The sequence below is a fragment of the Aythya ferina genome (genome assembly GCF_964211825.1).
Source record: "Aythya ferina genome assembly, chromosome: 1".
In the NCBI taxonomy this organism is placed as follows: Eukaryota; Metazoa; Chordata; class Aves; order Anseriformes; family Anatidae; genus Aythya; species Aythya ferina.
Window position 1 is genome coordinate 125,223,861 of NC_140296.1, and position 26,801 is coordinate 125,250,661.

The 26,801-nt window shown below is 42.4% G+C and overlaps 1 protein-coding gene across 8 annotated transcripts in view; it reads right to left on the reverse strand.

The window, feature by feature from the left end:
• Nucleotides 1-25,509, reverse strand: part of CLCN1 (chloride voltage-gated channel 1) — a gene marked incomplete at its 5' end in the record, with an annotated part of 64,375 nt that extends 38,866 nt beyond the window's left edge. For 3 of the 8 annotated variants that reach the window (XM_084501902.1, XM_084501901.1, XM_084501900.1), the window contains one exon: nt 6,291-6,410. In XM_084501902.1, coding sequence (XP_084358028.1) covers nt 6,291-6,320 — 30 coding nt within the window. Of the gene's footprint in view, nt 1-3,480; nt 3,688-6,290; nt 6,411-25,321 lie in introns of those variants that run through there. The other 5 variants (XM_084501899.1, XM_084501903.1, XM_084501904.1 and 2 more) reach the window with 5 other exon arrangements.
• Between the last annotated feature and the right edge of the window lie 1,292 nt (nt 25,510-26,801).

Consider the following 26,801-nt stretch of genomic DNA (forward strand, 5'->3'; position numbering starts at 1 on the left):
TGTGTGGGGTGGATACATATAAATTGGTATATTTTTGTGTATGCCAACTGAGGAATGAGATACATCTATGGGTCCTGAGGGAACTGGCAGATGTTGTTGCTAAGACACTGTCCATTGTAAGAATTAAAGTTGTGTTTTTGCAGCGGAAAATTCCACTAACACTGCATATTCAAAAGTGACTGTGCAGGCATAACAGTGGGGGGTATGTTAAGCAGATAAGGGGACAGTGGAAGGTTCCACTGTCTCAAAATAAGGAGGATGGCTAAGAAAATCAAGACAAGCAGTTGCGGAATCAGCAAAATCAAGAAGCTACAAAATCACGGGCCCCTCCAGTCTCCCCCCTCCCTTTACCTCCCCCAAAGAAAGGAGAAATTAAAGGTTGGACAAATAAAATTGTACATACAGGGCATAGTAACAAGCATCAGGTAGTCTGTGAACCTGTAGTACTCAGCCAATGAGGAAACAGGGGAGGAATCAAGCTTCAGGTAATAGGGGACCTAGGGCTATGAGATGCTTCTGCTGTGTGCTCCTGCTTGCAGGATGCCCACCACTGCAATCGTGAATAAAAATGCTACTTCACTGAGCCTGGATTATTGGCTGCAGATTTTTTCTCACACTATCATATTTGTGAAGTCATGGCAGTCTGGTGAAGTTGCCACTGACTGGAAGAGGGGAAACATAACCCCCATTTTTAAAAAGGGAAAAAAAGAAGACACGTGGAACTACATGCCAGACAGTCTCACACCTGTGCCTGGCAAGATCATGGAGCAGATCCTCATGGAAGCTATGCTAAGGCACACGGAAAATAAGGAGGTGACTGGTGACAGCCAACATAGCTTCACTAAGGGCAGATCATGCCTGACAAATCTGGTGGCCCTCTATGACAGGGTTACAGCATTGGTGCGTAGAGGAAGAGCAAATGACATCATTTACCTGGACTTGTGTAAAGCATTTGACACTGCCCTCCATGATATCCTTGTCTCTAAATTGGATAGACATGATTTGATGAACCACTTGGTGGGTAAGGAGTTGGCTGTATGGTTACATTCAAAGAGTTGTTTGTGGTCAATGGCTCAATGTCCAGGTGGAGATCAGTAACTAGCGGTGCTCCTTAGGGGTCAGTATTGGGTCTGGCACTATTTAACATCTTTGTTGGTGACATGGACAGTGAAATTAAGTGCACCCTCAGCAAGTTTGACAATGACACCAAGCTGTGTGGTGCAGATGACATGCTGGAGGGAATGGATACCACCCAGAGGGACCTGGACAGGCATGAGGTTCGCACAGGTGGGCCTGTGCGAACCTCTTGAAGTTCAACAAGGCCAAGTGCAAGGACCCACATCTCAGTCAGGGCAAACCCAAGCGCAAATACAGGCTGGGTGGGAAATTGATTGAGAGCAGACCTGAGGAGAAGAACGGGGTGGGTAGGGGAGTGGATGTTGGTTGATGAGAATCTTGATATGTGCTGGTGATGTGCACTTGCAGCCCAGAAAGCCAACTGTATCCTGGGCTGCATCAAAAGAAGTGCAGCCAACACATTGAGGGAGGTGATTCTCCCCCTCTACTTTGCTCTCATGAGACCCCACCTGGAGTACTGCATTCAGCTCTGAGGCCTCCAGCACAAGAAGAACATGGGTCTATTAGAACGAGTCCAGAGGAGGGCCACAAAGATGATCAAGGAGCTGGAGTGCCTATCCTATGGAGACAGGCTGAGAGAGTTGGGGTTGTTCAGCCTGGAGAAGGCTCCAGGGAGACTTTATAGGGGCTTTCCAATACCTAAAAGGGGCCTATAGGAAAGCTGCAGAGGGACTCTATGAGGCAGTGTTGTGATAAGACGAGGGGAACTGGCTTTAAACTAAAAAGGGGTACATTTATACTAGATATAAGGAAGAAGGTCTTTACTATGAGGGTGGTGAGCCAGTGGAACAGGCTGCCCAGAAAAACTGTGCATGCCCCATCTGTGGAGGCTTTCACAGCCAGGTTGGATGGGGCTTTGAGCAACCTGGCCTAGTGGAAGGGAGCTGGAACTACATGATCTTTAAGGTCCCTTCCAATTCAAACCGTTCTATGATTCTGATTCTGTAATGGTTCCTGTAACGAAATGGGCATATTTCTTAGACTCGGTGTCCTGGCATAATCCACTCACCAGCGGGAGCTCAGCTCTAGCGGGGCGCATGCACCTCTCTATCACATCATGTCCCCATTCTTACCCTGCTAGGGTGATTACTGCAGCCAAACCATTGCTTTGTGTTAATGTAAATAAAGCATGAATTACTCAAGTCAGGCCTCCGTCCGGACACCTACCAGTTTGGGGTGTTGCATCTGAATCAGACAAGGAATGTTTTTGGAACAGTTTGGTAGAGGAAACATTTGCAAACTTTCAGATGTTTTAGACAGTTTCAGAAGAGAAATTCTTGGGTATGGCCATGGCACTGATTTCCGTCTTTTGCAACATGGCATATGCAATCCTTGTCAGGATGCTAATCTATTGGAAGAGATTTTCTTGGTGACAAATGTGTCTTTTGTCCTATCACTGGCTCACAAAATTATTAGGGATATTAATCATATTAATGATATTAATCAGTTATCTCTACCATCCCTCAGTCACTGACCTAATTATTTGTGTAGGGGTATTTGAGAAACTTCCACTCATATTTTCCCTGTATGAGTTTCACATTCACACATTCTCTCTCCCTCTCGTCACTGGACCAAATCCTACATTGCTCCAAGACCTTTTATGTCAGCTTAGTCTGAGTAGACTGGTAGGAAATAAGACACCAGGACTCTGCTGTAAAACCTCCTCTTTGCAGAAGGCTGTCCCAAATGGAGAGGTAAAGGAGATACAGAGGGCAATGAAACAAGAAGTCTTAACCAGAGTACATCAATGTAATAGATATTTTTCTGAGCCACTATCTGTATGAACCAGAGTGAGAGTCAGATCAAGCTTAAAGGTTAGAAAATCCCTCACAGCTCCTAGAGGAGCTACTGAAACTACCATTATACATGCATGGGTCTGCAAGCTTGATTTACTCTCTGTTCAAAACAGAGCTCTGCATGACTGTCCATACAGCTGTGCAAATGGATACCCGTCTATATACATCACTGTTCTCTTTGTTTTTATTTCTTCTCCTGCTCTACTTAATATCACTATGCATCTGAAGGCAGGTGCAGTTTCTCTTTGCATTTACATGTACATTACTGATCTGACTGATTTTCCCCATCCCAGCTTGCCCATTCTAACTTTGTGGTCATAGCAGATGGAAATAATCCGTGACTTGAAATGCTGATTTCATTCAAAATTCTAAGCAAGACCTTGAAAATCAATGCCTTATCTGGGAGTCAACAAGAAAAAGGGAGAGTTGGTAGGATTGGGAATAGAGAGGGACATGATCTCTACAGCACCGTTCTAGGAGCCCCAGGAGCCTATGTGATCCCAGTGAGACCTGAGCTGCCACAAATATCCCAGATGTCCAGCCCTACCTGTGGGTGGCTGAGGGAGTTCTCCAGGTAGTGCAGGTCGTCCCCTGTCCCCCCGGCCTCGCGTCCTGCCTCCAAGGGTATCCCGTAATGGGTGCATTTCTCAAAGCAGACATAGTCGTATTGCGGTGTGCCCCCCCACAAAGCTGACTTCGATCTGGATTCCTGCGTCATACTGTCTGAGCTCTCCATGTCTCTACTCTTTCTCATGCTCAGCTGCCTCTCTGGTCCTTACCTAGAACCACCTCATGGTCTAGCCAGAGAATAGTCTCTGTACTTTCTTCTGTTCCTTTCTTCCTTTCTTTATCTCATCAGACCACTCTGACTTGTTCTGTTCCTGCTCTCCCTTTTTCTCTGGCCCTCCTTCTCTTCCTCCTCCTCCTCCTCCTCCTCGAATCTCTCTCACTTTCTCCTCCTCCTGACCAAAGGCAGTGATTGCAGGGTTTAACTATATTTATAGCAACCTTCCTCTGTCACATGATTCCCCAGTGCCAGGTCTGATCTCAGCAAAAGGCACTAACTCTACCAGGATTGAATATCAGGTGTGGGTAAGAGGGGAACTCCTGAAGGAGAAGGAAGGGGAAGGGGGAGGGGAAGAGGAGAAAAGAAGGTTGTAAGAAAGAGATAGAAATACAGATGCAGAAATAGACAGGAGGAAGCCGGAATGATTATCCAGAGGATCTCTTCCTTCATATCTGCCCATCCTGAGCAAGCCATATTTGTAATGAAAACAATATTCAATGGGCTTCTCTTTCTCTCTCAGGGTAATAGTTGTCCAAAAGACTAAGGAACAGTCATAAAGATGACAATGCTATTAACTATGATGAGATAAAAAAAGATGGGTGTACAGTCTGTGTCGCAAGACACTTTTGCTAAGTCAATAGTCCCCAAGAGAACCTGCAAGCCCTAAGGGACAACTCCAGAATCCATTTAAACTACAGAGCATTAGAGCTTAATCTCAGGATGATATGCTCCTGAGCCTTTAAGATTTCCTTCCTGAGGAGTGCCCAGCCTTCCTGGACTCCTCTGCCCTTCAGGACTGCCTCCCAAGAGACTCTGCCAACCAGTGTCCTGAACAGCTCAAAGTCTGCTCTCCAGAAGTCCAAGATAGCAGTTTTACTGATCCCTCTCCTGAGTTCACCAAGAATAGAGAACTCTACCTTGCCGTGGTCACTCTGACCAAGAAGACCTCCTGACCACCACATCTCCCACCAGTCCTTCTCTGTTTGTGAACAGCAGGTCTAGTGGGGCACCTCCCCTGGTAGGCTCACTAACCAGCTGTGTCTGGAAGCTATCTTTCACACTCTCCAGGAACCTCCTAGACTACTTCCTCTGAGCTGTACTGTATTTCCAGCAGGTATCTGGGAAGTTGAAGGCCCCTACAAGAACAAGTGCTGATGGGGCTGGTCACTACACTTCTCTGGCTGAGCCCTGCACCTAATCACCACAGTTTGTCCTATCATCTTATTTTTCTAATTTAGTCTTATTTTAATGGTGTATTTTATTTTACACTATGTATTAACACTCTCCTGTGTGTGTGTGCACTGCAAGGCAGGCCTAAGTTCTGGGCAGGACTGCTGGATGGACATATGGGCTATTCCAGGTAGTCAGAGGATCTGTGAATGTGTGTTCTTGTGAACCTGGAGAGTGCTCTGTGTGTGTGTGTCTTAACTAATGAACTTGTATCTCTATCAGTCAGAGAGGTGGAAAGGGTCTTGGCTGTTTGTATCTGTTTTACTTGAGTCCTGTGCATAAGTGCTGTTGAAGGAAGCCCTTGACCAGGGCAGTATTTATGACTGGTTGTGTCAGTGTCCTGTCTCTGGGATGCATGCTCAGCTTTGCTACCAGCTGAACCTGAAAGACAAAAGTGGCAGCCGCATTCCCAAGGTCCCTGGGCACCTGTCTGAGCCACAGTGTCTGGACAGGAATGGTCCTGGGCCAAAGCAGCTATTGGAGGCAACCACTCTCTTGTCACTCTTTACCTCTCATAACACAGGGTAGCTACTCTCAACTTGTTCTGAAATCTTCTGTTTCGGACTCAAAGAAGAACTTGTAGGTCCAATGGCTTGTTTACTTTATCCAGATGGCACAGTTGATCTAGTGTAACACTGCTCCAGCTCTACCCATTGTCTTGCCCATGTTTTCAGATTACTGGAGTCCCAAAAGAACAGAGTACCGAGCATACCACCAAAAAATCTGCCTTTGCACTGCTGCTGCATAGTAACTGCTGCCAAACCTCGCATCACATCACCTGTAATTTCATGCCACATTTGCTCTTTATATATTTTCTTTATTGCTCATAAATCCTAGTTTCCATTGCCAAGGCCTAGCACTACCTTTCTAGCAGGACACAGCAATGTAGTACTACTATTGTTCAGGAGGTTACCAACAGATTCAGGAGACTTATCACAGAAATGTCAGAAGATGTTAAAGAAAAAAAAAAAAAGAAAAAAAAAAGAAAGAGGAAGATATAATAAGCACCTTGTACTAGTCGCAAATACAGCTAACCTGTAGATGTAGCTTCTCTCAATTCCCTATGTGCATCTAAGCATGCTGAAAGGACTAACAAAGGCTTTGAAGGCCTTAGTAGGACAGTTTCTAGATTGCCCCATAGCATGCAAGGGGACACATTTTCAGCCTGCTCAAATACTACTTTCTTCTTCATGTATAACAGGCCCTACAGGTACTCCAAAGTGTATTTCTGTGGTAATTCCTTCAAGCGTGACACTTGCCTGATGGACAAAACTACAGCTACAGCCCAAAGGATGGTCTAGGTGAAGAAAAAGAAAAGAATATGTTAGAAGAACTCTCACCCCAGACAGGTTTCTCCTCCAGTCAGCCATCTATCTCCCTCCTCTTCCCAGTTTTCTCTTAGGTCTCCTTGTCTTTCTCTGCCTTTATTCCTTTCTTCTGCATGCTTTTCATGATGTAGAAATTTAGTCCCCAGCCTTTATAGCTAATGCTCTGACATTATGGGGGAAGGGATGATTGAAGACCCACACTTCTCTAATGGTCCTGTCTCAGGGAGATTTATCACCTGAAATCCCAGTGCTATTAATCAACAGTGACAAGGTTAACATTTTCCCCTGTGCCCTGCCCACAGAGATATTATAATAACTTCTAAGATTTCTCCTTACACTAGAACTTTTTTTGTTTCTCTAGTAGATCTACCCAGATCACAGCCTCACTGTATATGAACCTCATGGCCCACCAACAGACTGCACCTTCACAGAATCACAGAATCACAGAATCACATTCCTCTGGAATGAAAGATCACACCTCTTGTTTGGTTACCATCAATACTATGTATACAGAAATTATAGGAGATGGTGATGTAGAACACTCTAGCAACCCAGACTGAGAGAAGATGACTTTGCGGAAGCAGAGTTATTGTTCCTCAGAACTGTCCATGCAGAATAGAAAAGCAGTCATTTATGAATAAAAGAAAAATAATATTCTGTGCTTCAGTCAACTTAGTCCATGAGGTCCATACGGCTGTGAAGCAGACAATATAAAAGATAGGTTATAAGACAAAATAAACTGTAAAGGTGAAAGGAAAAAAAGTAGTTTTAAAAGAGGAAGAGGAATGTGACAAAAGGATTACTACTTAACAGTAACAAAATCTACAAGAGATAAACCTGGAGGCAATAGGAGACAAAGAAAGCATGGAAAGACATGAAGGATGAGATGAGGGATAGGAAGTTAGCCACAGCAAATGTACATTGCCTCAAACAGTAGCAACAGATGAAGAAAAAAAAAAAAAGAGTGAGAAGGTAGGAAAAAGACTACAGTGGCCTTAAGACTTGTATGTGAGAGCAAGGTGTTTAAATGGGACATTTTATTAGAGAAGACACTTGTGGAGGCTTTAAAATACTATAGATTGCAGTTGGAACTCCGGGAGAGAAAGAATGCTTTGAGTTAGGAAGAGAGAGGGAGATGGAGAAAAGATGCTTTTATAGTGAAAGAAAGAAATATACCATGGACTAGGGCTTGAACAGCAGAAAAAGTGAGACATTTAAGCTGTGCAACAACACATTGTAAACAAGACTGAATATGGAGAAATGATGACAGGGAACTCTCAAAGATAATTGGAAAGACAGGTTCAGTTTATAGTGAAAAGTAAAAAGAAGTTGTCCAGAAAGTTTATGGGCTTTTATCACTGAGAGGTGACAAGCTAATATGAAGATATTTAAGAGGACATGGACTGACTAATACCAGACTGAACAGAACAGAATTGACAGAAACTGGGCAGATCTTGAGAATTATCATGTGATAACTTAAATAGGGGAATGATGGAGTTACCAGAAAAGAGGCAGAATTTAAAAAAGATCTCATGATTGTAACCAGGTAAACATTTAAAGGAAAACAGGGACATGAAAGTCCCACTAAAGTAAATGTTGAAATAGATGAACCTGGAAGGAAACTTGAACAGATCATGATATGCCATGACTTGGCAAAAATGAAGTGAGATGGGTAGATAACTTGTTAATTTGGGATTGTCTTATCTTACATTGCAGTATGGTCACAGTTTGGACCTGAGTGTGAAAAGAACAAGTAGAGAGAAATTAAACAAACCCAGAAGCAAGAGTGAGACACAGAAAACCAGAAGAAAGAGAAGACAGCAAAATTAGGTTTCATAAACTGACCCAAACTCACCCAGAACTTAAAGACAGATCTGTCTAGATGTCCTGGTGAGCTCTCCAGTTAGGCTCAGCAGGGTTCAAAATTCAAAAAACACACTAGTCTTTACTAGAATAAAAACAAGATTTTTTTTTTTTTTTTTTTTTTTTTTTTTTTTTAAATAGAGAAAATTCCAAGGATATATGTCATGCAGTACAGCAATAAATTTATAGCTTATACAAAACACTTCCCCACCCACTATGACTTTGCAGGGTACATTCTTGCTTCCAGGTCCAGCTTGGTTGCAATTAACATGGTGACTTTCTGAGCTGCTAAAATTTTGTGCTCCCACTCTGTCGCCTAGGAGATTGTTTTCACACTTCTAAGGCTGGGCTCCTTTCTAGGGCTCTTCCCCTACAGCTGCTCCTCTTAAATTGCAACCTTCAGTTCTGTCTGAGACTCTTTACCCTACAGCACCATATAGCTTCTATTAAATCAAAATGGCTCTCCAAAACAAGAGGTACTTTGCTGATGGGGGAAGATCTGATTGCCTTGCCTTAGAATAAACTGAGAACAAGTATGCATAGCATGTATGCAAATATCAAAGAGGTATATCAAAAATAAGAGATTAAAATTAAAAATAGACTACATGGTGGTGAGAGGCACAAAACTTTTTACAACTGTATTATGCATTCAACAGTGGCTAGTCAGTTAGAATGCTCAATGCACGGTTTGAAGTGGGTTCAATGGATCTCTGCTTATTTTCTAGAATAATGCTGCATTAACAAACATGATCTGAAGTATCAGCTTGAAGGCATTTTTATGAGAAGAGACTAAGGAATGTCTAGGAAATGCAGGTTCATCTCCAGTGATCAAAACTCATTAGGAATGTTTCCAAGCCTGTGAATTTATTGTTCTAGGATGGAGAGTCTACAAACTCTGGGCAATCGCTCTTTACATCTCCATCTAGATGACAAGCTCTGATTCCAAATAGTGAATATTCCCTAATAAGCCACCTGCATCATGTCCTGTATTTTATTGCCAAAAAAAAAATAAAAAAATCCTTCAGAGGTGAGAGGCAGGCCATGCTCCCATAGATAATTTATGCCTTTCTTCCCCTCTTCCCTGCAGATTGCTTATTGCACAAGTAAAATTAATAGACACACATTTAATCTGACAGTCATGCAGTTATACTGGTTGAAAGCAGCATGACTGACATCATAAGGGTGGGAAGAAAATGCAGTGATGAGCTGTATAGAAATGGGCTGGCACAGGCTGTGCTAGGACTCTTGATTCTGTATAGGACTTGGCTAGTTGCAAGAGAAGACTTCTGCCTCCTCCATCAACCACAAACAACTAGGAAAAAGTGTGATCATAGCTGAAAGGTTTAGGAGGAAGACAGACTTATAAAATAAAATTATTTGGACTTTGTGAAAAGGTCCAAATAAAAATAAATACATGTTAAATATAAAATAAAAAAAAATAAAAAAAATACATGTTAGGAGAACATTGAGATGTGTTTGGGCAGGAAGAAGAGGTCTTAAGTATGGACAGACATCTCTGGGAGGCCATGGCTAGGATTAGAGGTATACAAGAAAAGCAAAAATAGATTTAATTTTCCTGATTCTTGTTCAAATTTGAAATGCTTGAAAAGACATTGCCATGAGCTCCAAGAATCTGTTAATGTCTCTGAGAATGTGATCACACTACTGGCATAGGGGACCTAAGGAACAGGCTGGTTGAAAAGGACAGTTTGACTTTGTTAGATACTGGAACTAATGATCAAGAAGCTTATGCAAGAAAAAAAAAAAAAATAATAATAATAATAATTTTCAGGCAGGCCAGCTCTTTGATCTAGCTGATGCATGGCCACAGGAATGCTAGGAAAGAAAGAGGCAGGAATGCATCTAGAAATGAGGAAAGGGGCTGTCTAAAGCAACTATGAACCTTTTCTTTGTAATACTAGTGTCTTGCCTACATTTCAGAATTTTCCCACTTTTATTGTATTACTAGTGCAAGTGATATAAATTATTCATGAATTCCATGGATGTCAAGTACTATTTGCTTTGACTGTACTAGTGTGTCCTGTCCTGTCTCAGCTGAGATAAATGATGTCAATATAGAAGTCATAGCTGAGATAAATGATGTCAATATAGAACTCATAGCACAGACATATTATGACTACCATTTAACATTTTTAAATACCATTTACTATAAAAGCTAGTCTTTTAAATCTTGTACAATTTTGACTATGCTTCCCATTTCTGTTGTCCTTCTTCCGTCCAAATGCAGCTACCGATAAAAGCACACATAAGCTTCCTGCACACAAGTAGTCTTGTAGCCTCAAAGCAACAAGTCTTCCCTGTTTCCCATACAACAATCCTTGATAATAATATGAGATAAGGATGAAGATAAACAGAAGGAAGAGAGTAGTTCTTTTGATAGCCAAAACAAACAAACAAAAAAAAAATCCATCACAAACAAGGACAAAGCAATTCCACTGTGGAAATAACCTTTCTTGTTATCACTGGCTATTGTTACAGGGATGACAGTGAGAGCCAGCATGACAGTCACTGGACTCCCTCCCTCTTTTATCAGCCCTGTACTTTGATTTTTAAGAAATTGTTGATGAAAGGGAAGAACTGCATGTAGCAAGTGCACCCAGGTTGAAGTGCTGAGTCACTGTCATGAAGGCTGCAGAAATTTCTGTGGAACTCATTAGAACAAAGCTGCTGTATGCTTACCAGTAAGAATCAATTTTGACTGTCACAAGTGGGAAGAAACAATATGAAGGGTGCAGAGATCAGAAAGTGTTGTTGCTACTCACAAAGAACCCAGAAGACATGATGATCATATGTTGTCCTTTGTGGCAGGACCACTTGGACACTTAGGTTTCATATTGAATTTTGCCACAGTGATCATTACAGTCCTATCTCCTCTCTTGACCTATAGTCTTGAGTTTTGGGGAACATGATCATTCTACTAAATCAGCTACTGCACATTCAGATCTGATTGGAAGTGCGCTAAAGCCTTTAGCGCCTGTGTTCTGATCCCAGGTCTGCAATGTTATTTTTATGAAGAGGCCTTCGACAGAAGTATCAATACTAAGGAATGTCTGGCCCTGGCTGTGAATTTTACTTCTGTCCTACACCAAAGAGTTGCATTAGAAATGTGAGGCTGATATCATGATGAAGGCAGGAGGTCAGCCCTCCCTAATAGATACCTGGTACCATCTCCAACCATTCAACAGTATTTCTTTCACCTGACATCCAGAGGAAGGAGATCAGGTTGAGCCATTCCTGACTAGATAGCGTCTGTATCTTACACTGCAACTTCTCATGGACAGCCTCTGACACTGGACTGTTGTCCTTCCCATACAACCATCTACTCTCTGTGACGGCTGCTGTCACTTCTTGTTGGCCTATTGCCCATTCTAACATGGAAACTGTAGTTCCTGTGGGAAGACTAAAGAGAAACTTTACTCTCAAAAGTAAACAGTCAGCTGTTGTACTGTTATGGAATTGGCTGTGTCAATCCCATAGTCCTCAAGATTCAATACAAAAATGTCATCAGTTAACGATTGCCTATTCTCTTTAAATAATACCCATTACTACAGACCCAAACACACTGATCTGGGAAATTGAGAAGGAGATAGAAGACTACACTCACAGAAAGGGGTTGTGTTAGAAATAAAAACAACTAAAGGTTGTGAAAGAGTCAAAAATCTTTGGGAAATGATTTGAAAATGGTGTGCCAGAGTATCTAAGGGTGTTTTGTTACCACATTATACTAAATTGTACTACATACTTGCTATGATGATGCCATGTTTTGTAAGGTATCAGAAATTAGATGGTTGAATAGAATATAAAACCAACAAGGCTGGAAGAAATATCACATCAGGAAATAATAAGCAGGTTATATTTATTGAATATCTTGCTGCCAACTGAGGAAATATAAATTCCTTCCTTTTCTTTCCCAGGACTAGCTCTTTGGAATGAACGAGGTCAATCCAGTACCTGCCTCACCCCTGGCATTCTGTTCCTTAAGATATTGCTGATAAAAGAGTAGAGCAGGGCTCACAGATGTTGACCCAAGGGGGTACACTGGGCAGTTCTTGTTACTGCCTCACAAATTTAAACTGTTGTGATTGATTGGCTCTTCAAGAGTGGTGTTTCTTTGACACAGTTATGCCTGCGGGTAGCTTTATAGCCTATGTAGTATTGGAACAGTTTCCCACAGTGATAAAGCAGTTTGTAAAGAGTGAGGGTGACACGGATTGGTTCAAGGCTAGTGATGGAGAGTGAAAGATGCCTAATTATTGCAGATATTTTGACTCTTCCTGTGGGCCTGTGTTAAAGAGCTACCAGTTGGGCTTGAATAACCCACACTACCTGAGCCTGTCCTGGTTTCAGTTAAGCAGTAAAAATGCTGCTTGACACACTGTGCATTTGCCTAATCAAAAGTCAGTAATGTGTAGGATCTTGGACCTAATCTCCCTTATTCTTTCTCCCTTTCTCCTTTCCTGTTTGGAAAGGTCTTCCCTTTCCAGACAATCTGAAGTCTGGTCATTTATCGTTCTGTATAAGGGCAGTATATATAAAGTATATATATAAGCTGTATGTACAACATAAGGTGTAAGTCAAAAGGAAAAAGGAACTCTTTAAGGGTCACAGGGGTAAGAGTAATCCAGACAACTTGTGAAAGATAGAGAAGAGAAAGAACACACAGCAGTTCAAGATTTTTCAGAGTTGACCTGAACCTTCACAGCTGACTCACAGCTGTGAGTGGCATAAAAGGCCAGTCACATTCTCTTCCTTGCACCAGCTCTGATATGTGTGGCCTTAGCATTCTGGAAGGTAAACTGATAGAAAACATTCATGTCTTTATGTGGTTAACTTCTCAAGTGTCATGCTTAGAATGTGTTCACAACAGGTCAGGGAAGCAGCATTAAGAAGCTCCTACATGTGCTAGTCAATAGATCATCTCAGCTATAATACACCCTCAAATGAAGAATTAAAACACATGCTTAGGCAAGAGAAGAACTTCACCTTTAATTAACCCTTGCTTTCTATTCCCAACAGAAAGCTTTTCATGTAACTATGGACTAAACCTCTTTTACTACACTGGCTGTTTTCTTTAGTCACTAGTATGTAGCAGAGCTGAGATCTGTTTAATATTGCATTTGACTTTACCATTCATGCAAAGCTTAGGTGAATCTGCAGTTCTTTTACTCTATGGGCCTGGGGCATTTATGTATTTCTAATTAATAGAAATGAGCTTCCCAACATGCTTTATTTCTGTATGGAATCAGAACTAAAAGCAGAGTACACAAAGTGTACTGTCCTGTACTACTGATTATAAACTTGATGGCAGCAAATTCAGTTTCCCAATAAGTCATTTAGAATTAGAATAGTTCAGTTGGAAGGGATCTGAAAAGAGTTGAACTGCCTGACCACCTAAGGGCTAACCAAAAGTTAAAGCATATTATTAAGGGCATTATCCAAAAGCCTCTTGAACATCATCAGGCATGGGGCATCAACCACCTCACTGGGAAACCTGTTCCAGTCCTTGACCACCCTAACTGTAAAAATTTTTTACCTAATATCTAGTCTGAACCTTCGCTGGTGCACATTTCTGCCATTCCTTCATGTTCTATCATTGGTTATCAGGGAGGAGAGATCAACACCTCCCTTTCCATTTCCCCTGCTCAAGAAGTTGCAGAGAGCAATGAGGTCACCACTTAGACTCTGTTTTTCCAGATTAGTCAACCTAAGCATCCTCAGCCTAGGACATGCCTTCCAGCCCTTTCCAACCAAAGACTGTAAGTCTTTGCTGCCTTCTTCTGCATGCATTCAAGTATTTTAATATCCTTTTTATATTGTGCAGCCCAGAACTGCACACAATATTCAAGGAGAGGCCACACTAATGTTAAATACAGTGGGAAAATCACTTCTTCTGACCAGCTGGCTATGCTGCGTTTAAGGCAATCCAAAATGTTTGCTCGCTTGGCTGCCTGGGCTCACTCGTGCCTCATGTTAAGCCTACTGTCAGCTATCAGCCCCTTTCTGCTGAGCCAGCCACTTGTCTCCCAGCCTGTGCCTGGGTTTGGTATTACTATGTCCCAGGTGCAGAACCCATCACTTTCCTTTGCTGAACTTCACGCTGCTGATGATTGCCCAATGCTCCAATTTATCTAGATTGGAGGCCTCTTTAAGGTCTCTTGCAAGCCCTCTGTAAGGCCTCTTGTTTCTCCACAGAGTCAACAGCATCTCCCAATTTAATAACATCAGTGAACTTGCTAAGGATGCGTTCAGCTTGCCAGGTGATCAGCTCCAAGGCAGTCCTGTCCTACAGCACAGTGGGGAATTGCAGTGGGCAGGTACTTTTCTGGCATCGAGGCCACTTGAGGCAGCCAAGGGAGCCGCCAGGACCCAGCAGCCCTTGTGAGGGCAGCTGACGAGGCACTGGTGGAGCCAGAAGCCTCCCTCCTTGTGCAAAGGCAGCCCCTGGGGAGCATGGGTGGACAGGGCAGGCAAACAGGGCATGGTGTGGCAGTTTGTGCAAAGAGGATGCCACACCCCAAAAAGTGATGGACCTACTGCCCTGTCAGGCAAAGGGAGGGGACTTGAGAGGTGCAGAAGAATGGAAACAGGTCCCTGCTTGGTGTCACAGGTGACCCCCTCATTACATGCCTTGCCTTTCCAGCTGCCCTTACACAATAGGTTTGAGGCCCTGGAGCTCAAGGGACAGGGTGGTGAGGATGCAGGGGAAAGTCCACCCAGGATGTTGTCTAGGGCAAGGAAGTCGACTCCACTCCTCAAGACTTCCTCCACCAAGGAAGACAGAAGGGTAATGGTCATAGGTGACTCCCTTCTGAGGGGCACAGAGCACCCCATATGTCAGCCAGACCCTACCCATAGGGAAGTCTGCTGCTTCCCTGGGGCCTGGGTCAGGGACATTAATGGGAAACTTCTTGACCTTGTTCACCCCTCTGATTATTACCCCTTAGTGATAATTCAGGCTGGAGTACTGAGCTTCCTGACCTGGAAGTCTGGGATGGGGAGCAGAAGATACCCCTGCAGTTCATCTGGAAACAGAGACCTGCTGCTCCACCTGGACTGTCACAAGTCCATGGGGCCAGATGGAATCCAGCTGAGGGTGTTGAGGAAGCTGGCGGATGTGATTGCCAAGCCACTTTCCATCACCTATCAGCGGTCATGGTCATCAGGGGAGGTCCCAGATGACTGGGGACTTGCTAATATGAAGTCCATGTATAAGAAGGGTCGTAAGGAGGACCCAGGGAACTACAGGCCTGTCAGCCTAACCTCGGTGCCAGGAAAGGTAATGGAACAGGTCATCTTGAATGCAATCATGCAACGTATGTGGGACAAGCAGGGGATGAGGCCCAATGAGCATGGGTTCATGAAAAGAAAGTCCTGCCTGGCCAACCTTATCTCCTATGACTGGGTGACCTGCCTGGTGGATGAGGGAAAGGCTCTTGCTGTAGTCTACCTAGACTTAAGCAAGGCCTTTGATGTGGTCTCCCATAATATTCTCCTGGAGAAGCTGGCAGCCCATGGTTTAGACAGGTACACTCTTTGCTGAGTTAAAAACTGGCTGGACAGCTGGGCCCAGAGAATAGTGGTGAGTGGAGTGAAATGCAGCTGGTGACCAGTCATGAGTGGTGTTCCTCAGGGGTCGGTGTTCAGGCTCATCCTCTTTAGTATCTTTAATGATGAGTTGGATGAGGGAATTGAGTGCACCCTCAGTAATTTTGCAGATGACAGCAAATTGGGGGGAAGTATTGATCTGCTGGAGGGTAGGAAGGCCCTGCAGAGGGATCTGGACAGGATGGGTCAATGGGCAGAGGCCAGTGGGATGGGATTCAACATGGCTAAGTGCTGGTTCCTGCACTTTGGCCACAACAACCCTATACAGTGCTACAGGCTTGGGGCTTTGTGGCTGGAAAGCTATGCAGAGGAAAAAGATCTGGGGGTGCTGGTTGATGCTTGCCTGAACATACATGTAAGTAGGCAGTGTGCCCAGATGGCCAAGAAGGCCAATGGCATCCTGGATTGTATAAGAAGCAGTGTGGCCACCAGGGCTAGGGAAGTGATTGTCCCCCTGTACTATGCTCTGGTGAGGCCGCACCTTGAGTACTGTCTTGAGCTTTGGGCACCTCAGTACAAGAAGGACATCGGGACCCTGGAGCATGTCCAGAGAAACTGGTGAAGAGCCTGGGTCTTATGAGGAGTGCCTGAGGAAACTGGGGTTGTTTAGTCTGGAGAACAGGAGGCTCAGGTGAGACCTTATTGCTCTCTATAGCTACCTGAAAAGCAGTTGTGGGGGGCTGGGTGTCAGCCTCACCAAAAAAGGCTAGTAGGCTGTGGGTGGTCAAGAGGAGGGGAGGGGACATAGCCAGCACAGCTGACCTAAACTGACCAAAAGGATATTCCATACCCTATGATGTCATGCTCACCAATAATGGCTGGGGGAAAATAAGGAGGGAGGGGCACACACTTGTTATGAAACTGTTTGTCTTCCCAAGAAACTGCTAAACATATTGAGGCCTTGCATCCCAAGAAGTTGGTGAACATCATTTGCTGATGGGAAGTAGAGAATATTTTTCTTTCTCCTTTTGCTTCCATGTGGCCTTTGCTTGTTTTTCTTTTCCTTAATTAAACCTCTCCTTATCTCAAACCTGCAAGTTTTTTTTTCTTTCTTTTTTTTCCCATGTTTTCCCCTCCCCCCCTCCCCCCACTCCCAGTCCTACTGAGGATGGGAGGACAGGGAGTGAGAGAGCAGCTGTGTGGTACTTAGCTGCCTACCAGTTTTAAACAAAACAAGAACAAGAAATAAATTGTCAGTCAGACAAAATGCATCTTGTTATATTTAAGTCACAGCTTCTTGGAATTTAGATGCAAACAGTTTTAATTTGTTGTTCTGTAACAGAAGTAAATAGTTTTTTTGTGAGTCCTTTAAAAATAAGGGTAGATAAGACAGTCTGCTACAGATGAGGAATGCAAAAAAAATCTGTGTCATATTTAGAAGACAGTAATGTTGCTGACTATTAGGTAATTTACACTACCGATCCTCTGAGCACTTTAGTTAATCACAAAATATTTGAGCTTGGAGGGGTCATCTGGTGTCTTGTCCAACACAAGGATGATGCCTGGTTAGGCGATCAGGCCCAATCAGCATGGGTTTATGAAAGGCAGGTCCTGATTTATAAGCCTGATCTTCTACGACAAAGTGGTGTGCTTAGTGGATGAGGGAAAGGCTGTGGATGTGATCTAAATGACTTCAGTAAGGCAACCCCAAGCATCACTACAGGCTGGGAGATGAGTGGTTAGAAAGCTGCCAGGCAGAGAAGGACCTGGGAGTATTGATTGATAGTTGGCTGAATATGAGCCAGCAGTGTGCTCAGGTGGCCAAGAAGGCCAACAGCATCCTGGCTTGTATAAGAAGCAGTGTGACCAGCAGGTCTAGGGAAGTGATCGTACCCCTGTACTTGGCTCTGGTGAGGCCGCACCTCGAGTACTGTGTTCAGTTTTGGGCCCCTCGCTACAAGAAGGACATGAAGGTGCTTGAAAGAGTCCAGAGAAGGGCAACGAAGCTGGTGAGGGGTCTGGAGAATAAGTCCTACGAGGAGCGGCTGAGGGAGCTGGGTTTGTTCAGCCTGGAGAAAAGGAGGCTCAGGGGCGACCTTATTGCTCTCTACAGGTACATTATAGGAGGCTGTAGCGAGGTGGGGGTTGGTCTTTTCTCCCATGTGCCCAGTGATAGGATGAGAGGAAATGGGCTAAAGTTGCACCAGGGGAGGTTTAGGTTGGATATTAGGAAGAACTTCTTTACTGAAAGGGTTGTTAGGCATTGGAATGGGCTGCCCAGGGAAGTGGTTGAGTCACCATCCCTGAAGGTCTTTAAAAGGCGTTTAGATGTAAAGCTTATTGATATGGTTTAGTGGAGGACTTGTTAGTGTTAGGTCAGAGGTTGGACTAAGTCACCTTGGAGGTCTCTTCTAACCTAAATGATTCTGTGATTCTGTGACAATGCTCAAGCACTGTCAGCTGGAACTAGTTGCCCTGGACTATGTTCAGACAGCTTTTGAATATCTATAAGGATATAGATTCCACAAGCACCCTGGGCTACTTGTTCCAGTGCTCAGTCACCCTCACAGTAAAAAATTCCTTTCTTATATTGAAACAGAATTTCCCATGTTTCAGTTTGCTTCCATTCCCTCTTGTCATGTCACTGGCCACCACTGAGGAGAGTCTGCCTTGGTCTGTTTCAGCCTTCCATCAGACAATAAGAGTTCTCTAGGCTAAACAATGCCAGCTCTCATCATTTCCTTATATCAGAAATGCTCCAGTATGTTCATTATCTTTGTGGTCTTTTGTTGGACTCACTCCAGTAAGTCTATAATTTTTTGTACTAGAGAGGACACAGTACTCCAGGTGTGGCCTCACCAGTGCTGAACAGAGGGGAAGGACTACCTCCCTTGATTTGGTGGCATCCTTCCTCCTTAAGTAGCCCAGGTTACCATCAGCTTTCTTGCAGCAAGGGAATATCGATGGCTCATGTTCAACTGGGTGACCAATGGGACCCTTACATCATTTTCTGCTGGGCTGCTTTCCAGATGACCAGTCTCCAGCATGTACTAAGGCATTGGGTCATTCCTACCAAGGTGCAGGAGTCTACATTTCCTTTTTTCAAACATCATGAGGTTCTTCCCTGCCCATTCCTCAAGCCTATTGGGGTCTGAATGGCTGTTCAACCATCTGATGTATCAACTACTTTCTGCAAATTTATTGAGGATTTACTCAGCCCCATCATCTAGATCATTAATGATGAGGCTGGCATAACTTGAGGGTCCACAAAGTAATTGTCTTAAACACTGGTAATGTTTTTACACATAAGGTAATATTCTTAAACACCATGCTTCCTTGCATCAGCAAATTAGAAAAAAATATACTACCTATAGTTTATTGTAGTTTTCAGAGCTGCAGGTGATCACTTTCTTTGAAAAGATCTAGGTGTCACACACACTTGCATTAACCCTGTGCAATAAATAAAGTGAAGTTGCTGTGTATTCTTAACCACTTTTAGAATCTACTCTCATGCTCATGACTGAACATGACTCAAACATGCCTGAACCTTTTATAAATAAAAACATTCTATAAATATACATATTCTCTTGAAGTGAATGACTGTCAATCTCAACAGTCATTTGGTTCCTTTAAGGTCACATAAGAATCAATTACTTCACCAGGCAGCAGAAATTTGTTGTACAGATGAGTGGTTTAGTTGTAACAATGCAAGCAAATCCATTAGTCGAGTTATATCCTTAGTAGTGTCCACAGACTATGTGTTGCTATAACAACTTGTCGAGGATCTCTTTGCTACTCATATGTAGAATGTGGAGATTTGTATCACTTGCATCATCATCAAATCCAAAAGCATAATATGCCATCATGTGCAGAGAACCAGCAATGAAGTTTGGTTCCCCAGGTCACTTAAGAGTAAATCACTTAGTGATTAGTGGGTTACTCAGTGGTAAATTAAAACAGTGTGAGTAAGCAGACTCAGATAACTTAGTCTCCAACATTAATAGTCTGTGCCTGTCCTCCCTCTGCATTAACAAGACAAGAGAGTTATCATTGCATCATGGAGGTATCTGGGAACTGTTCTATCAATACTAACAACAGCAACTTAAGTAGCAACTTCTTGCTGCTTCACTAAATGAAGTATTAACACAATAACTTATTTTTATTCAGTATTTACCTCCAGAACACCCAAGTTGTTTGCTGATTTATATAGATTCACAACAGTAGCCAAGCTTACCTGGAAAATTTTGTATTTACTGTGCATTTCTGAATTGGGGAATTACTTCTCATGTACTGTACCTCTTATGCCATCTGCTGTACAGCTTGGGTAGTAGTATCTGTATTCCAATTTCACCACTTACTATTGTTGACGGTTTTACTAGAAACTGGTCTAACTTTTTGAAATACCGGGAATGCTAATAAAAGTGGCCTTTCACTCGGCCCCATAAACTTGTCTGAAATGCTTTAATCTGCTATACTGCTAAATTTTTATGCAAGTCTCAGCTGTCAAAACAATGATGCATTTTCTTTGACCATGTAAAAGAGCTTATAGAACGTAGCTACCATATAGAGATGTTAAACAAATGTGGGATGCCCTCTTATGTCATTTACACACAAACAGGTTATTTTACTTTTGGTAACAAAAGATCAGTGTAAAGGATTAGATTGATCAGCATCCTGCCAGCCTGTGACATTTATTTTCTTGGGCTGGAGGTCTGTACAGTTCTTGGATAAGCTTAACTTTCATAGCATTATAAGCAAAGAACATGTAGCCTGTGAAAAGAAAATGAAAAAGCTGTTTTTTTTTTTTTTTTTTTTTCACCTTGTTGGAGGATGATGGGGCTCTCTTTGCTCTGACTCCACCTAGAGAGAGCGTACAGAGAAGATGGAACCAGACTCTTCTCAGAGGGGCACAGGAAATGCCCAAGAGGTAACAGACATAGATTGCAACAGGGGAGATCTGTGACGGAGCAGGGGTGTGGACTGTATACTGCAAGAGGCCCCTTCCCATCTAAATCTTTCTGTTACTTTTTTTTTCTTCTTGGATGGAGATAAAAAAATACTGCCAGACTTATTACTAAAACTGTAAAGGTTAGGTCTGCTAGCAATGTAAACTGGAAAAGATAAATTCTTCAAGAAGCACCTGCTTGGTCTCACAGTGGAGCTTATAGCCACAGCGAAGTATATGAGAATTTCCTATCCCTGTATTTTACACAGGTGGGCGCAGATCTAAATATCTCTTCCATGCTGAGATAGACAGAGCACTATTTTGTTGTTTGTGGAAGAGGTTCAAACCGTGTGGATAGGAGAGCTATAAACAGTGTCTCATGATATGTCTCTAGGGTCTGGCACTGTAGAGAAGTAAATCTGCACTCCGACCAAGCTTGAGCCTGCTAATAATCCAGGATCAGTGAATGCCATGTGTATTCTGCCTTATTAAAATCTTAAAAATAAAGTCTGTGTTATTTTAAGAAAAAGCCAGTTGTTTCTGGGCCTGTTCTCATTTCTGTCTTCCTCAGTCTTCCTACTGGGATGTCAGATCACACTGGAATCATTCTGTTACTTGCAGGGGTTCTGAAAATTAACCCGTCCCTTGAATAGAAGATGTCCAGGCACAATCCTACAGCACAAAAAGAGGAGATCTGTTTTTCCAGCAACTGACTGACAGTTAAGTATAGAGGAACACTAGTATGTCTACATTGCAGGGGAATGTTTTTTAACTCCCCAGGCATTTGTACCATGCAGCCTGGAAAAGATCTTACCATGTATTTCTGTAGCAAATTTCTGATAAGGCAAGATTTGTGATCCCATTAATGGGAAGTAGGGAGAGAAACGAATGCCAACCTTCAAACATACCTATAGAACTGATTCAGTAGATGCTGAAACAATTGGAAGTAGAGGGCAAGATGGATATTGTGGATAAGTGAGTAGGAAGCTCTTAGCTTCAGTAGATATTAAATTCCAGTTTCACGGGAAGATGACAAATGGACCTCTTCTGTTCACCTCTATTAATTTCAGTAGAGGCTGCCCTGTGAGCCAACAAGTATTGCCAACATACAAGAAGTGAGAAGCTAAAAATTGTTTCCTTATAATAGTAGGTGATACTTCTCTAAATGCCTGCATTTTTAATCATGCAGCAAGTACTTGAACACTTTTTTTTTTTTCTTTCTTCTTCTTTTCTTTTCTTTTTTACTGTCATTGTCAGGAGCTTATGTCTTGCCTGGTAGAGCATGACCCTATATTCATCTGCCTCATCTGCCATCTCCAGCTTTGGAATTAGCAGTACAAATCTGCACAAGTGATCTTTCTCATGACCTCAGATCTCCAGGTCTCCTCTTCCTTCTAACATTACTTTGTGTATGATTGACAATAACTTCAGAAAGCAAAAGAGGAGGAGGGGCTGTGGAGGATCCCCCCACAGCCTTGGGACAGCACAGGGGAAGAGTCACAGGGGATATTTTTAGAAAAGAATCTAATGGCAGTGACGCGGGGAAGGCACAGAGAAAAACACAGCTGTGAAACCTAACACTTGGCTTCATATATACTGAGAGCAGGAGCATCAGAGAAACAAACTGAGGAGACACAGCAGAAGACAAAAGTGGGAGAAAGGTACGTGAAGATAACAAGAGAATGACAAAAGAGTAAATTACAAAAAAGTAATAAAAACAGAGGAAAGAAATCTCTTAAAGGGAACATGGGAGATAAATGGCTAAAGGACTGAGCCAGTATGTGAGAAATTGAATACAGTGGCCATGTTACATAAATGAACAGAGATGCTTTAGTCACAGATGGACAGGAATTGGTCAGTTGACTTATCAGATCTGTTATTTAGATGATTTGTGACCTGGAATGCTCACCAGCAAGTACCCTGTCTACTGTCTCACCTCTTCCCAAGGTATAACGACTTAAATATTGGACTGTGACACTGCATTAGATTTTATAAATCAGAGGAAAATAGCAGCCATTTCCAGTCTTTAAAGCCAGGTGATGACCTACTCTCTGACTACAGGCCAGTGTGCTCAGAGAGCAGTGTTTAATGTATGAAAACTAATGTCTGTAGTATTAGTTTTGCAGCAATCATACGCCTTCTGCTACTCTCTCTTCACTAAACAAGAAAGAACTAACAGAACTGACTATGTGGAGTCGATAGTGATAATGATGATCCTTTATAAGAGTATGTTGCTAAAGGTAGAATTCTCAAACATAAATTGCTAAGACACTCAAGTCCCCAAAGTGTCTAGGATCCACTTGAAATGACTACATCCAGAATTATAGTCTCATGTTCAACTGCTACCTAAGCCTTATGACTGTTCTTCATTTCTCTTGTTTTGAGTAATACTTTATCCTTCATCATAGTGATTGAGCATCTACCTTGCACTGATGCCTGAATAGATCCAGTAACTAGCTGCTCCTCTTGATCCTAAAAGAATCAAATATATGATCATTCTCAAAGAATGCCTATATTTATAGCCCACTCTTAAATGAAATAGATTGTAGTATAGTCACCTTCTGATCCTAAAGCTTATCTGAGGTGTGGGTGACTTGAATTCAACTAATATACTAAGTTATTTGAGTTTATCCATGCAGACAATTGAAAGATCAAACAGCTACCATTTACTACACAATCCTATCCTGTTGAGACAATGAAAGCTCTCATTGACAAATGTTTGAGTCACATTTATGAATAAATGCAGACCTATAAATATACTGTCTTGCTTTCTCTCTTGAATAGCTGCTTAGTAACCTACAAATGTTTTGCCAAAGGAGACTTGCCTTTTCTCGAATTATACAGATTATGTTCTTTGAACTCAGGAAGTCTAGTAGCAGTTGTGTCTTTCCACAAGCTTTCAGGAAAACTAGCACAAGTGTGAACACTCTGAATAGTCTCCTTCTAAATTAATGAATATAAAAGTGAGAAGTCCAAAGGTTCATGAGTTTGTTACAGTTACAGAAGAAATACAGCTATTTTCCCCAAGTAGCATGCTCTCTGTTTCTGGATCTTTTGCTATCTCATGCTCCCTTCTTTACTAATGCTTTTGTTCAATTTTGTAGCATTTCCTTACAGTTCAATACCTCGTGCAATTTGATCAGCTCAGAAACCAACGCAGTTTGAATTTTTTACCTCAGAACTCAACTCTTGTTCTCCTTCCACAAATCTTACAAGTTTGTATACTGTGCGGGCAGGCCACTGCAATCCCATTGTGTTGTACATTAGGTCCACAGTCTCAGTGTTCTAGTATTCATGCAATTTAATCATGACACTGAGGAAGCTACTTTCAGTGTTGAGCTACAGAAACACAACGACAGACATGAAATCCATCCCTTCCACTGTAGTAACTGGCTTCTTCAGCAATGTTAGCACTTAAAAAGTGATAAGCAGCATTCTTAGTAAAACATAGTTGAGCTGAAATACCAAGAGACTGGGTGCTTGTGGTGTGCCTATGCAGAGCACTGAGAAACTTAGATCCATTATGTAAGACAGGATTTAAAATCAAGCTTTCAGTCTTAAAGGGCTTTAGGGTCACATTAAAGATCATAACATTCTTCATTCATCTGCAAAGCACTAGGTTATGCACAAAAGCAGGGTCACTTAACAGCATAAAAAAAAAAGGTACTATCTTGATCTTTGCCTCAGCCTTCTGTTCCCACAAGCAACTGTACAACTCCCTTAATACACCAGGTGTGCTATCTTCTATGAAGAGGGTCTCCGCGCTTCTTTTAGTAGCTCAAAAAAAGTGAGATTTCATGCTTGGTGCAGCCCCAATAGAGTCTAATTGCTCTCCAAACATTGCTACAAAAACTATGGATGCTCAGGTAGGAACAGGTCACCATCATACATTTTTAGAGGCTGGGATTTCCACTCATGCTGTTCATGAGATGATTTGTACTGTTTGATGCTAATTTTCATTTCAAACACCACTTCCTTGAATAGAGGATGTGGTTTCTTAGATGCTGTACAAACTGCTTCCTCAACTTGTCCAGAAAAGTCTGAGAAGACATGAGGGGATGCAGTAATTCTTAGTACCACAGTTGGCAGGTACTTAAACCAGGAAAAGGAGCAACAATCTCCATCTAAATATCCATAAAGCAAAGCAGTGCAAGACCCCACTGGGATGTGCCTAAAAGATGCAAATGAGAGCAATATGGTCTTTGCTCTCACAGCATGCATTAACACTTAGCATGGCAGAATTCTAACCACCTCTTCTGAGAGCCATAACAGAGGACAATGAAAGGTTTCAGTGGTTCTCTGAAAAAAAGGAAACCAATTTGCAATGAACAGATGCATTTCTATGAAGCTCTGCAAATCAGGTATCCCCATGGACTCAGCCCTGAGTCTCTCCAGCACATTTTTCCTCATCTGGTGAATTCAATGATGTACATTTTTCACCCATGGGGATTAGAAGCTATTCCTAATTTCATAATGAGAAAAAGAGAATATATTCTTGTTTTCTCTTGGCACTTCTGGGGCATGTGCTCATGCAGAACTTTCACAAATTTTTCCTAATACAAGCAGGGAAGGATATTTGTAAGCAAAGAAAGCATTTAGCCCCTTTAGCAGAGAAGGGAACAGCTATTATGTAAGAAATATTCTGTCCTTCTGCAGGTATTGTACTCACCAGAGTTTGTTGGTATCGGAATGCTTTTGTTGGAGAGGCATCCCTAGTCATGTCCCCAGAGACAACCTTTTGTGGAGCAGGGGTTGTTCAGGGCAATGTCTTCCCTTCTGATCTCCACTGCAAAATCATGGAGTGAAGCAGACACAAGGCTTCAGCTAAAATCCCACAGAGCACCCTGAGAGAGAAGGTTACTGGTGAGGGAAAAGACGGAGAGGGAGAGTGTAACCAGAGACTCCCTGCCCCCTCCTGTTCAATCTGTGCTTGGAAATGGCAGGCATTTCCCTGCTTTAATATCTCTGCTGCCCTGGCACTGGGACAGCTTAGTAAATTAACAGGAGATAAGGTTTCCCTCTCCTTTCTCAGGCAGTATCACTCTTCACTACATTTAGAAGGGGTCAACAGTGGGACCATTCAAAGAATGGGGGCTGATGACACAGACTTGAGAAGAAGAGAATGGAAATAAAAAATGACCAAAATTAGACAAGAGAACCTTCCTGCAACTTGATCAGAATTATTCCTGTGATTTCCTTTAGAAGCAACTTTGTGAAGTGTTAAGCATCTAAGAGGGCAAGTTCTCTCAGCATTATTTGGAAGACTATTCCTTACATAAATTACATACTGTCCTTACATTTAACATAGTTTACCTTCAAGCATACACATTATTGCTGGTTTCCTGGCCATGATACCTCACCACAGATAAACCATGTTCCTCCTACTGTCTGAACATCCCTTCATGAATATTCATTCACTGATATAACCAGCACTCAGTATCATTTCAACTACTGAAAGTTCTCCTCTCCATTTTTCTTCCTTTTAAAAAATTTTGCCCATCATCCTCTGAAGTGAATTTCAAGTTTTGAAACACTTAGTGATAGATGGATAGACAAAAAGAATGCACATTCTAACATCTAAGTATGTCATCTAATTTCAGAGAACTACCTTTAAAAGAGTTCATATTTTTCTTCTCTTAGTGGATTTTCCTCTTAATCTCTGACTAGAAATGGCTTTAGAATATAAAGACAACCAAAAAATTATGCTGACGAAACACAATTCATTATATTCAAAATCAGTCCAAAGCTACTCAGCACAGTCTGGAAGGGTTGATAGGATACTGAGAATGCAAGAACATCAGCAGGGGTGTTAAAAAGGGAGGTCCTCCTTTCTGTGTTTGCTGTGTTTACTGTGCCTTTACACCCCCCACCCCACAAAGGAAAAATAATAATGGAGGGAGGAACTAATAAGGTAGAATCTAGTGTCTCCCATAACCTGAGGCAGCAGCAAGCCCAGAACTCTGTAGGGAATGGAACAGACAGGTGCGGTGCTTTCACACTGATGGCTAGCTAAACTCTACCACATTGCCTCTCAACCCTCCTCCTCAGAGAAAGAAGGGGAGAAAATGAAAAAGGGCTCAAGATGTGAGATAGGACAGAGAGATCACTCACCAATTACTGTCACAAGCAAAACAGACTCAGCATAGGAA